Source organism: Eschrichtius robustus, chromosome 16 (assembly GCF_028021215.1).
Source record: "Eschrichtius robustus isolate mEscRob2 chromosome 16, mEscRob2.pri, whole genome shotgun sequence".
Taxonomy (NCBI): Eukaryota; Metazoa; Chordata; class Mammalia; order Artiodactyla; family Eschrichtiidae; genus Eschrichtius; species Eschrichtius robustus.
The window spans coordinates 28,274,281-28,286,735 of record NC_090839.1 but is presented as its reverse complement, the minus strand read 5'-3'; the positions used below and the strand labels follow the sequence as shown (position 1 = coordinate 28,286,735).

Sequence of the window (12,455 nt, the reverse complement as noted above, 5' to 3'; positions counted from 1 at the left end):
CGGATTCTTTACCACTGGACCGCCAGGGAAGTCCCCTTACAGTGCTAAATTTAAATATAGACATACTCTTGTACAAACAGTGCTCACTTTCCATATCTTGGTATTTTGCCTTTTTATTTGTTTAGTGCTCTTTCTAATGACCAGTACTTTTATTTCTCACCATTTGACAGTTTACCATTCGTTTGACAGTTTCCAGTGATGTCATACTTAATGAAAGCAACAGCTCATGTTTAGTCAGGATCCGACCTTAGGGCATTTCTCTTTAAAATGACAAAGTTCAAGAAGAAATGTATTGTGTATATATAAAAGCAAGGACTGCTTGCTTATACCTTAGGATTCCTCAGAAGCTTTGGGTTCTAGATCTTAAAAAGAGATGGGTGGGGAAGGGTAGTGTAAATTCTGGTGAAGCGCAAACCTCTGCAACAGATATCTCTGACTTCTGGCCAATTTCAACAATTCTCAACTCCAGCACAACAGAAGAATGTAGGCACTCTCTTGGGTTTTAACTTGTAAAGGTATTTGACTTGCCTTTGCACCAGGCCAGTATCATTAGGTATATGGGACTTCCCTGGTGGTGTGGTGGTTAAGAATCCGCCTGCCAATGCAGGGGACACAGGTTTGAGCCCTGGTCCAGGAAGATCCCACATGCCACGGAGCAATTAAGCCCGTACGCCACAACTACTGAGCTTGTGCTCTAGAGCCAGCAAGCCACAACTACTGAGCCCGTGTGCCACAACTACTGAAGCCCGCGTGCTTAGAGCCTGTGCTCTGCAATGAGAGAAGCCACTGCAGTGAGAAGCCCATGCACTGCAGCGAAGAGTAGCCCCCGCTTGCTGCAGCTAGAGAAAGCCCGCGACAGCAACGAAGACCCAATGCAGCCAAAAATAAATAAATACATAAATTTAAAAAAAGAAATGTTAGGTATCAATAAATGAGTGAATTCTTTTGCTGAGTGGAGGAAAAAAGGAAGAAGAATTGTTTTAGAATCAGAATGATAACTTCAAGGAAGATGTTGTCAGAGGACACCACTGACCATTTAATGATATGTACTTTTTTTTTTTTTTAAAGTCTGAAACTCTTTAGAAACTGGAAAAGATACATGACATGTTCAGAGTTTACTTTCATGACATGTTCAGAGTTTACTTTCAAATTGGGACAGTTCTGTTAAATTGGCTCAGCAGATTTGGCAGCAATCCATCTGCATACCCACTGGTGATCTGCAGTGCCTGTAACTGTAGGCCAAAGGTGAATGAATTTCCTACTAAGGAGGCTATGTGTTTGCCCACATGTGTTTTATGAGAAGATCTGGAGGTAAATGAAAAACTACAAATGTATATCAGTGCATGTTGCATATGTAAATTGGTATGTTCCCAAAAGTAGATTATAGCTTCAGCAATATGAACTTAAGTAATTCTTCACTTTTATATATAGAGTTAAAGACCCAAAGTATCTCTTTAGTGTTAATGTTGGAGAAGTAGAGACTGGTGAACAGACAGATCTTAGAACAGTGGTAAATGAGCCCAGTCTTGATTTGAATTACTACAAATGAGGATGAGAAATTTCCTTCCTTTCAGTACTATTTCATGGCTCAAATGTTCCATTTGTCTTTAACAGCAATTGTACCAGACGTTAACAGACTATGATATTCGATTTTACATGTATGAGATTCTGAAGGTAAGAGAACCTTGAATACTAAATATCTTTAGATCTCCCCTTTGTTAAATAATCCAAATGACTGTAGAAAAGCCAGTGGGATAACTTTGTAAAATATGGGGTTTGGGGGTCTGTTTATATAAATTTTTAATAAATTAGTAGCATCAGAATTCTTATGCTGATGTAAAGGTTATGGAATAAGGGTCTAGTAAGAATATAATTTATAATGCTTTAGAAGGGGTATTTAGAAGAGAGGTGGGACTCCTTAACAAATATTTGTAATCTCTATCTTGCTCTTACGAAAGTTACAGTTAAATTGTCAAAACTTGTAAAAAAAAAAAAAAATAACTCCTGGTGTACTGGCTTCTGGTGTACTTTATTTCACTTAAAATTGAACAAGTAAAACAGTAAACTTTAACTCAGCCCTCAAAGGGCCATTGTCCTAAAGATTATGTAAATCTGTGCTTAGAGATTGGTGATTTAGAATGAACTTTGATTCCTGAAGTGGGATCACCAAATATATTGCTTCTGGTAGTCAGAAGATCAGCTTTATAGATAAGAAGATTGCTAAGAGTTGGCTAGTGTCTTACTAAATGAGGATTGACATAAAACCTGCATTTGAACCTTAGAAGTACCCTGAAGAGGCTATGCCAGCAGAAATATTTGATCTTTCCATTGGCTCATGCATTCTTGTGGCAAGCAGGACTTCCGAAAGTTAAGGATATGCTTGCCTAACCCTGGGAACCATAGGAACCCAAGTTGCCCTTCAGAAAGGACGAGAACTTGGCCAATGACATCAGCTTACTTGAAGGCCTGGATTAGCAAGCCCCAGAGGTTATGCCACTCAGTAGTTTGAGATTGGACATGGTTTTCAAATTGGGTTTGATGTCATAAACCAGGAGTTGGCAAACTCCTTTACAAGGACAAATGGTAAAATTTTTGGCTTTGTGGGCCATAGGGTCTTTCTCACACTACTCACCTCTGATGTTGTAGCATGAAAGCAGCCACAGGCAACATGCAAACAAATAGATGTGGCTGTGTTCCAATTAAGCATTCACAAAAACAAGCAGCAGGCCATATTTGGCCCATGGGCCGTGGTTTCCCGACCTCTATTGCAGACTCTTAGCTGCTAAAGAATTACTGTTCTTTGAATACGAGGTTTGTAGTACAGATCAGTTTTCTTCTTTTGAGGGGCTCGTGTTTGTGAAAATAATCCAGGCTTTGGGTAAGGGGGAGAAATTGGAAGTCATGTAATTGGTGTACGCTTTGAGTCTTTTTAACAAAAAGGATGTTGAAACAACTGTGCAAGAACAGGATTTGAAGTTTAGAGGCCATGCATGGGTTTGCACAAGTCTCTAAAAAATACCTGCGGAAGTGATTGTCCTTAGTTTGACTCTCAGGAGTGTTGTGAGGCTAGAAGGAAAACTGTGGAGGAAAAGGTAAGGGACTTTAACTAAAAAATCGCTCTTAAACAAGCTAACGCTTTCCTTTCTTACCTGTTCCTCCCACAGGCCCTGGATTATTGTCACAGCATGGGGATTATGCACAGAGATGTAAAGCCCCATAATGTCATGATTGATCATGAGCACAGAAAGGTAAAGTGATAGATGGACAAGTCTTATTTATCAACATGATAGAGTTAACAACCCATCTTCAAGATTTTATTCCTAGCATCTGTCATAGTCCGTGGTACCTGTTAGGCACTTAATAAATATTTGATGAATGAATGAATGAACAAATCAGTGTGGAATCTACAATATGACATTAAGAACTTATCTATGAAACAGACTCACAGACACAGAGAACAAACTGTGGATGCCAAGGGGGAGGGGGGTGGGGGAAGGATGGACTGGGAGTTTCTAGAATAGATAAACAACAGGGTCCTACTCTATAGCACAGGGAACTATATTCAATATCCTGTGATAAACCCTAATGGAAAAGAATGTATATATATGTATGACTGAATCACTTTTCTTTACAGCAGAAATTAACACAACATTGTCAATCAACTAGAATAAAATTTTTTTTTTAAATCACAATGATTAAAACATTATTCATTCATTTATATTCCTATCAAAAAGAAAACAGATTAGTATAGTGGGTAAAACATTAGTTTTGGCAGGGAACCTGGTTTCTAGTCTTATTTATTGAAAAACTACTCTCTTGGGAAATGCCTTTCTCATCTGCCTCTTTTTTTTTTTAAACCTATACAGTGGCTATACAAGTAATATTTGTCTTGCATGCCACTAGGTTATTGTGAGAATTAAGTGTGTACAGTTGTGAAATGGATGAAATATTCAGAAAATGCTGCTGCTTATTAGCAAGTATCATGAGGCCCCTGAGCTCTACAAGTACTTTTAATGAAAGCTGCAGTGTTACATTTCTGTTTTTTAAGGTGACCCAAGCCCACCTTTTATGCAGTGATGGCTCTCTGTTGTAGGCTTTGGGGATATAGGTGATTTGTTTATTTAGTTAGTATTCTTTTAAGCACACACTATGTAATAGGTATTGTTCTGGAGGCTGGGGATATATGTGTGAGACAAAAATAGATAAAAAAATTCTTGTCCATAGGAGCTCACATCTGGGGGAGACTGGTAGGATAGAAAGTTAAAAGTGATGTGGAAGAAAAAATAAAACAGGAATAGGGAGTGGCAGAGGGTGTTGCAGTTTTAAAGGTGGTAAGGAGAAGGTTTCATTAGGAAGGTGACGTTTTGGAGAACACTTGAAGGGAATCAACCATGCAGTCTCGGGAAGAGGATATAGCAGATGCAAACCCCTGAGACAAGAATGTGCCTGGCGTGTTGGAACAGCACAAGGATAGAGCTGGGATAGAATGAACACGGGGAAGAGGGGAAGGAAAGGAGATCAGAGAGATAAATAGAACCAGTTTATGCAAAACCTGGAAGATCACTGTCAGGCCTTTTCTCCGAACACACAGGGGTTTTGCAGGATTTGAGCAGAGGGTTGGTAAGTTCTCACTTGCGTATTTAAAAGTTCACTACGCATGTATTAGAACAGCTAAAATAAAAAATAGTGACAGTTCCAAATACGGACAAGGATGCAGGGTAACTCAATCTTTCATACATTGCTGATGGGAATGTCAAGTGGCATACTCGTTTTGGAAAATGTCAAACTATTGTTTTATAGTTTGTCAGTTTCTTTAAAAGCTATAAACAATCCAGCAGTGACATTTATCCCAGAGAAACAAAGACTTAGGTCCACACAAAAACCTTCAGTGCGTAAATGATTTCATCAAACTCTGGTGTATCTATACCATGTAGTATTGTTACTGATTAGTAAGAACTATTGATAATGAAACAGCTTGGATGGGTCTCATGCTGAGTGAAAAAAAGCAGTCTCAAAACGTTAAACTGATGGTTCCATTTCTATAATACTCTCAAAATGATAGAGTTAGAAAACAGAGAGGTTACCAGGGGTTAGAAAGTGAGAGGAAGGTATAGCGCAAAGGACATTTGTGGTGATGTCCTTTATCTTGTGGTGTAAGCTATATGAAGCTGCACATGTAATAAAATTGTGTAGTACTATATACACACTTATGCATGTAAAACTGCTGAAAAAGAAAGGTCTCTGAATTGTCAGTTTCCTGGTTTTGATATTGTGCTATAGTTACGTAAGATATTACCATCAGGGGAACTGGTGAAGGGTACACAGAACATCTCCAAATTCCTATGAATTTATAATCATAAAGGATCATTCTGTGTGGAGAATTGAGGGTAAAAGTGAAAGGTAGACCAGTTAAGAAAAGCAGCTATTGCAGTAAATCAGAGATTGGTGATGGCATGGACCGGAGCAATGGCAGTGGATGTGATGATATGGTCAGAATACGGTAGAGCCAACAGGATTTGTTGACAGATTAGACTTGGGGTGGAAGGGAGACAAGAGTCCAGAGTGAAAAGTTTTTGACCTGAATGACAGGATAAATGGAAGGTAACAGAGGAGGAGGAATCTGTGGGAGAAACAGGTTTCGTGGGGAATTATCAGAGGTTTAGTTTTGAGATGTCTGTTAGGTGATCACAGAGAGATGGCTGGTGATATGCGTGGGCTAGAGAGTATAGGTGGGAAAAGCAGAGATACTGTGTGTGAAGCCACAAGACCAGAAATAATCATCTGGGAATACTTATTGATAAGACAGAAAGCTCAGGGACAGCTCTGGAGCACTGATATTAAGAGGTTGAAGAGAAAGATGATAAAAAAGTTATATTTTCTTCCGTACCTTTTGTTATATTTCCCTTTGTTTACTAAAAGAAGACACTGAACCTAATTAACAGTGAACTTTTGGAGACAGTGCTGGAGCAGTCAGGCATTACTCAGACCCTACTACTTACACTTCAAATCATGGTCATGGTTTGCACACGAAGGGCAAATAAGGTTCCTTTTTTTTTTTTTTTAATTGGGGTATAGTTGCTAAGGTTGCCTCTTGTCGTTGCTACTACTGTTTCCACTTTCAGGGTACATTTTGGTAAGAGCTGTTTTTGTGTGGCTTTTCTCTTACCGCATTCACTCAGTAAATATTTTTAGGTTTTCTCCTGTGTACTGGGCATTACATTGAATTCTAAAAATTAGCAAAGGTGAATAAAACAGTCCCTACCCTCAAGGATCTTACAGTCCATTTTTTTTTTTTTAACGTTTCCTTCTTTACTCAGTTTCTTTTTTTTTTTAATAAATTTATTTTATTTATTTATTTTTGTCTGCATTGGGTCTTTGTTGTTACGCGCGGGCTTCCTGTAGTTGTGGCAAGCGGGGGCTACTCTTCATTGTGGTGTGTGGGCTTCACATTGCGGTGACCTCTCGTTGCAGAGCACGGGCTCTAGGCACATGGGTTTCAGTAGTTGTGGCATGCGGGCTCAGTAGTTGTGGCTCACGGGCTCAGTAGTTGTGGCTCGAGGGCTCTAGAGTGCAGGCTCAGTAGTTGTGGTGCACGGGCTTCGTTGCTTCGTGGCATGTGGGATCTTCCCAGGCCAGGGATCGAACCCATATCCCCTGCATTGGCAGGCAGATTCTTAACCACTGCGCCACCAGGGAAGTCCCCAGTCCATATTTTTTAAAAAGGTAGCAAACAAATATTCAGTAAAGAGCTGTAGGTTCTATTAAAGAAATTTATCTGAGGTTGGTTGGGTGGGGGGGCATATCAAAGACAATAGTTGCTTCTATTTGCATAAGTAGAAAAAAGACTTCATTAAAGGAGCTAACTTAATAACTCAAAAGATGAAGTGTTCACCACAGTAGGAGTCTAGATTGAATAGTGGAGACATTCTAGTCAGATGAGCAGTTTAAGAAATTTGCAAGCAGCCACATAGCACAGGGAGATCAGCTCAGTGCTTTGTGACCACCTAGAGGGGTGGGATAGGGAGGGTGGGAGGGAGGAAGACGCAAGAGGGAAGAGATATGGGGACATATGTATATGTATAACTGATTCACTTTGTTATAAAGCAGAAACTAACACACCATTGTAAAGCAATTATACTCCAATAAAGATGTTAAAAAAAATCACTAAAAAAAAAAAAAAGAAATTTGCAGAAGCACAAAATGAGATTGTATTTTTCAGGAACTGTAAGTCTCACTAGAGCAAAGGAATTAGATCCTGGAGAGAACCCTGTATGTCAAGCTAAGAAGTTTTATTTTCATCCTAAATGCAATAGGTGGTCACTGAAGGGGTTTCAATAGAGAGTGACATGGCTGTTATTTTTTAAAAGATTACTCTAGGGAATTCCCTGGTGGTCCAGTGGTTAGGACTCTGCGCTCTCACTGCCGAGGGCCCGGGTTTAATCACTGGTCAGGGAACTTAAAATCCCACAAGTTGCACAGCGCAGCCAAAAAAAAAAGTACTCTAATGGCAGTGTGAGGGGTAACTTAAAAGATAAAGTCACTCATTATTTATTATCTTTTTCTTTCAGCTACGGCTAATAGACTGGGGTTTGGCTGAGTTTTACCATCCTGGCCAAGAATATAACGTCCGAGTTGCTTCCCGATATTTCAAAGGTCCTGAGCTACTTGTAGACTATCAGGTGAGAAGAGGAGGGCAGATAAAATTTTGGTCCTGTGTTTATTTTGCACATAATTTGCAAAAAATGTCATTTTGCACTTTTGAGTAGGCCATTTATGCACATCCATGGCTATCCCTTTTATATGAATGTAAAATATGAATCACTTCAATTCATCTGCCACAACTTATGTTTGTATTGTCATAATGTCAGTAGAATATGAATAGATCTGCATTTGATCCTAACTGAAGAGAAAGACACTTTTTGTAATCAGAAATTACACAGCTAGTTTGAGAATTGTAAGCTAGATTTAACCAACCGTAAAAGTAAACTGAAAAAAAATGTTCTCTTCTTAAATTACATCTAGATATAAAGACTTTCCCTCTACCAAAAAAGAAAAGAAAGCACTCTTCTCATGGAAACAAAATCCTTGGGAATACCTTTCCTGCCCCAGTCCTCCCAGGTGTTATTATCAGATACCTTAAAAAGTTCAGACTCTGTCCTAGAAATTCCTTTTCTGGGGTCTTGAGGATATAACCCTGAGTTCAAAAAACATTTTATACATAAAAATATTCTTTACAACATTATTTATAATGGTGAAAAACAGAACACTATCCTGTTGTAGGGGAAGTTAAAGATTAAATTCTGAAGCATTCATGCAATAAAAAAATGATACACATTAAAAGGTTTCCATAGGCTGACAATTGGGGTGTTCTTATGTAAGTGAAGAAAGTAATTCAAAATAGTATGTACAGATTTAAAATGAGAGGGTGGGGGAGCAAGGGTGGGAATGCATAGAAGAAAAACATGTTTTTGGTATTTGGACTTCAAGTCAGTGGAGTGGTTTGTTTTTAATAAGCTTTTCTAAAAAAATTTGAAGTGACAGGATTCATTCTTGTCATTTCATGTGTGATGACGACATTTTCTTTAATGCAGATGTATGATTATAGTTTGGATATGTGGAGCTTGGGTTGTATGCTGGCAAGTATGATCTTCCGGAAGGAGCCATTTTTCCATGGACATGACAATTATGATCAGGTGATATATGTTGTTCCTATTAGGAAATTTACTGGTCTTACCTAGTGACGGCCAGATCTGCTTACCCATTAGAAACTGCAGTGGATCTTGCTAAAATACAGATGCCTGGCCCCCCCACCTGAGAGCTATTAAATTAATAAGTTAGAATCTGAGAGTGGGACCCTAGAATAATTTTCAGTTAATGGCTTGTCAGCCAACCTGACATTGATCCTCAGATTAGTGTCTTGGGAACTATTGGTTTAGCTTTTTGAAATTAGAGTTTTTCCTTTGCATTGCTTGTTTAATTGTGAGATATACTTGTATATACATGTTTTAGGAAATATTTTACAATTCAAAGAATAATAGTTTAAAATATAGGATATTACCTTAGAATCTCCTAATGTGAACTTTCATTAGGGTTAGGAATGTTTTCTCCAACATGTTGGTTTATATGTGGTATTTCTGTGATCCTTTTGTCTCATCATACGGATTGAGTTGATGTATGTCAGTAGAAATATAGATGGTACTTTTTATACTAGCTGCACTTCCCCTTGTAGATCAAGGGGCCATTTCATTCAAGGGAACCTGGAATGATTCTAGGGCCTTGTGGAAGGTACTGTTGCCTTGTTTGAGCACAATGACTTTTTTTTTTTAATTAAACTTTATTTTGAGATAATGTAAATTCATGTGAAGTTGTAATGATTAATACAGAGAAATATGGTGTGCCTTTTATCCAGTTTCCCCCATTATAACTTTTTGCGAAACTATGTACAGTATCACAACCAGGATGTTGATATCAATACAACCAAGATACAGAAGATCTCTGTCACCTCAAGGATCCTTCATTTGCCCTTTTATAGTCTCACCAACTTCCCCTCCCCCTCTTTCATGCTTCTCTGTCGTAATCTCCATTTCTACAATTTTATCATTTCAAGAATGTTATATACATATGATGACCATTTTTCATATGAGTCGAAGAATACCATGTGAATTCAGTTAAAATCAGCAACTCTTTATCAGGTGCCATGCAGAATTGAGGAATATAGACAAAAAGAAAGAATAGCCCCTCATCTCAAAAGTTCTTATTAGTCTATCTAGTAAGGGAACCAAACATATAAGAAAGTAAGTTACAGTAGTAAATGTCAGAGTAGAAGTGTAGACAAGATACAAAAGACAGTTGTAATGGGAATGAGTGGTCTGAGTATATGGGGTTGGGGGGGAGCTTCCCAAAGGAAGTGACATCTTCAGCTGGGTTGTAAGGGGGGAAAAATAAGACATCACCAGAAGGAAGGAAGCAGGTTATAAAGTGGTTTGCTTTTTCTGTTTGATACATTCACATCAGTAATAATTTAAGGAACGTTATGTGGAAATCCATTCATGTTGTGCAAAAAAATTTGAAGTAAATTGGGTGTAACATTCATACCTGTAGCCATGATGATCCCGTTCTGTTAATTCAGTCCTGGTTAATTGTTGATTTAATCGTGTAATATGCTTTTGGTGTGGGTTTTGTCTTCTTCAATCCTAGTTGGTGAGGATAGCCAAGGTTCTGGGGACAGAAGATTTATATGACTATATTGACAAATACAACATTGAATTAGATCCACGTTTTAACGATATCTTAGGCAGGTAAGTCACAAAATAAAATCTGTGCATCTGTGCCTTAAGCAGTTTGGGTGTAAACTGGTACTTTGGATCCAGAATAGTTATGTTCTCTTTGCCAAGACTGCTGAGGTATCTCTGGTCCACTGCTACAGAATGCTGCATAGGCAGGCCTGTGATAAAAGCATTGGATTGAATGGCCATTTCCCCAGATTCACTTACAGGATTCTGAGTGTGGAGGTTGTAGTCAGAAGATTCCTGACTATGTAGAGTCTAGTAGAAGGGTTACAGTTGAGTCAGAAATCAAAATCTCCTGATTCAGCTTGCTTTTTTCTAAATGACAGAATTGTCCCTAAGAGAAAAAAATAGTCATAGAATAAGTACATGCTTCAAGACTGATGTGCAGACAACAGACTCTAAAAATAGTGACTAGACACAATACTAACTCATTCACCACTTAACAGGAAGAGCTGGACTTTCTTGATACAAAGGCTTTTGCTGGCCAAGTGGCAGAGATGCCAGGAAAGGGGGTGTGGGGGATGGGGAGGGAAGCCTCCTTAGCCCAGCCACCTGACCCTCCGAGCTGTGCAGGAGCATTCAGTCCTGTAAAGTAACCTGAATTATGTTTCAAAAAATTGTGGGGACCCAGATTTCTCTTTTCTGCAACACTGCTATTTCCAGTCTCTCCAATTAGCTTTGTTGTCTCTGCAGCGGCAGAGCGGTGTAAGACTAGTCTCTTGAGTTTTTATTTCTCTTGTGGTTGGCTGGAATCCTAGCCACTAAGGAAAATGTAGGAGTGAAATGTTGGGCTTCTCTGCCTCTTGGTCCATTTCTCATTCCCCCTTTTGGCTCTGCAGACATTCCCGTAAGCGATGGGAACGCTTTGTCCACAGTGAAAACCAGCACCTTGTCAGCCCTGAGGCCTTGGATTTCCTGGACAAGCTGCTGCGGTACGACCACCAGTCACGGCTCACCGCAAGAGAGGCCATGGAGCACCCCTATTTCTGTGAGTCCAGCTCTTCAGTCCACAGAGCCTGTGCAGGCCTGCCCAGTAGATTGTACCAGGCAGGGGAGAATATATGCTGTGAAGAAAGCTCTGGGCCCAGAGCCCTACAGAACAGAATTGGAATTCCAACCTCCTGTACTTAGCTTGCTGCAAAGTTACTTCACCCACAATGAGCCTTGGTTTCTTCAGTGGGGACCATGATTGTTGAGAGGATTCGTACCTAACAGAGTACCTGACTCGTGACCACTCCTAAATAAATTGCTTTTCTTACTGTGTGGGTGACACTTCTCAGTGGCTAGTCTGGAGTGGTTGGATTAGAACATACAGCCCTATATCTGTCCTGTCTCTTGTTAATCATTTGTTGGAGAGAGCCAAAAAGCCTTGAAAACCTTATTGTATGAACACCTTGACCTAGGTTTGTGAGTATAGCTAACTGCTGTCATGAGTGAAAATGCACTTAGCTGCACCCCATCCTCACTGTGTTGGGTTGTTCCTTGGGGAGTGGTGGGATGGTATTTTAGTGAATCAATTACACTCTTGCTCAGTCTCCTGTACCTGAAGCAGACTGAAAGGCTGATGGAGATGTAGAATGAAGTCTGTGGTCATAGCACTAATTTGCACAAGCCTGTAGTTTTGGCCTATTTGGCACCAAGCTGTGAACTGCAGTAAAACCAATTCACTCTGATAATATATTTCTGTCTGGGTAAGGGTAGATTGTATTATGTCATTAAACTCTAACAGGATTGGTTTTGTTTTAAATTAGCTCTACTATGGATAATTACCTCCTTTCCTACTATTTAGTTTAGTAGTTGGCCTTTACCACAGTTTGACAGGAAAGATAGTTCTATTTTGTATTACTTGTTCAAATCATAGTGAAGGCAGTTGACACCTTAATTCTATCACTAAGGGAATAATATGGAATATAAATAAAATGTAAAGAATGAGGATGACTGCTTTAAGGCCGCAGACCATTAGTTTAATCCTTCAAGCATAATAGAATCTAACCTTTTTGTCTCTTTTCTAGACACTGTTGTGAAGGACCAGGCTCGAATGGGCTCATCTAGCATGCCAGGGGGCAGTACGCCTGTCAGCAGCGCCAGTATGATGTCAGGTCAGTTCATTGGTAAATTTATTTTTTTTAAAAAAAGATAGAAGTCAGTTATCATTCTTAATTTTGC

At 39.3% G+C, this 12,455-nt stretch overlaps 1 protein-coding gene across 2 annotated transcripts in view; it reads left to right on the top strand.

Annotated features, from left to right (window-relative positions):
- Positions 1 to 12,455, top strand: part of CSNK2A1 (casein kinase 2 alpha 1) — a 55,403-nt gene that overhangs the window by 37,858 nt on the left and 5,090 nt on the right. For both annotated transcript variants that reach the window (XM_068565513.1, XM_068565514.1), the window contains exons 6-12: positions 1,615 to 1,674; positions 3,165 to 3,248; positions 7,569 to 7,679; positions 8,592 to 8,693; positions 10,198 to 10,298; positions 11,129 to 11,277; positions 12,302 to 12,388. In XM_068565513.1, coding sequence (XP_068421614.1) covers positions 1,615 to 1,674; positions 3,165 to 3,248; positions 7,569 to 7,679; positions 8,592 to 8,693; positions 10,198 to 10,298; positions 11,129 to 11,277; positions 12,302 to 12,388 — 694 coding nt within the window. The remainder of the gene's footprint in view (positions 1 to 1,614; positions 1,675 to 3,164; positions 3,249 to 7,568; positions 7,680 to 8,591; positions 8,694 to 10,197; positions 10,299 to 11,128; positions 11,278 to 12,301; positions 12,389 to 12,455) is intronic.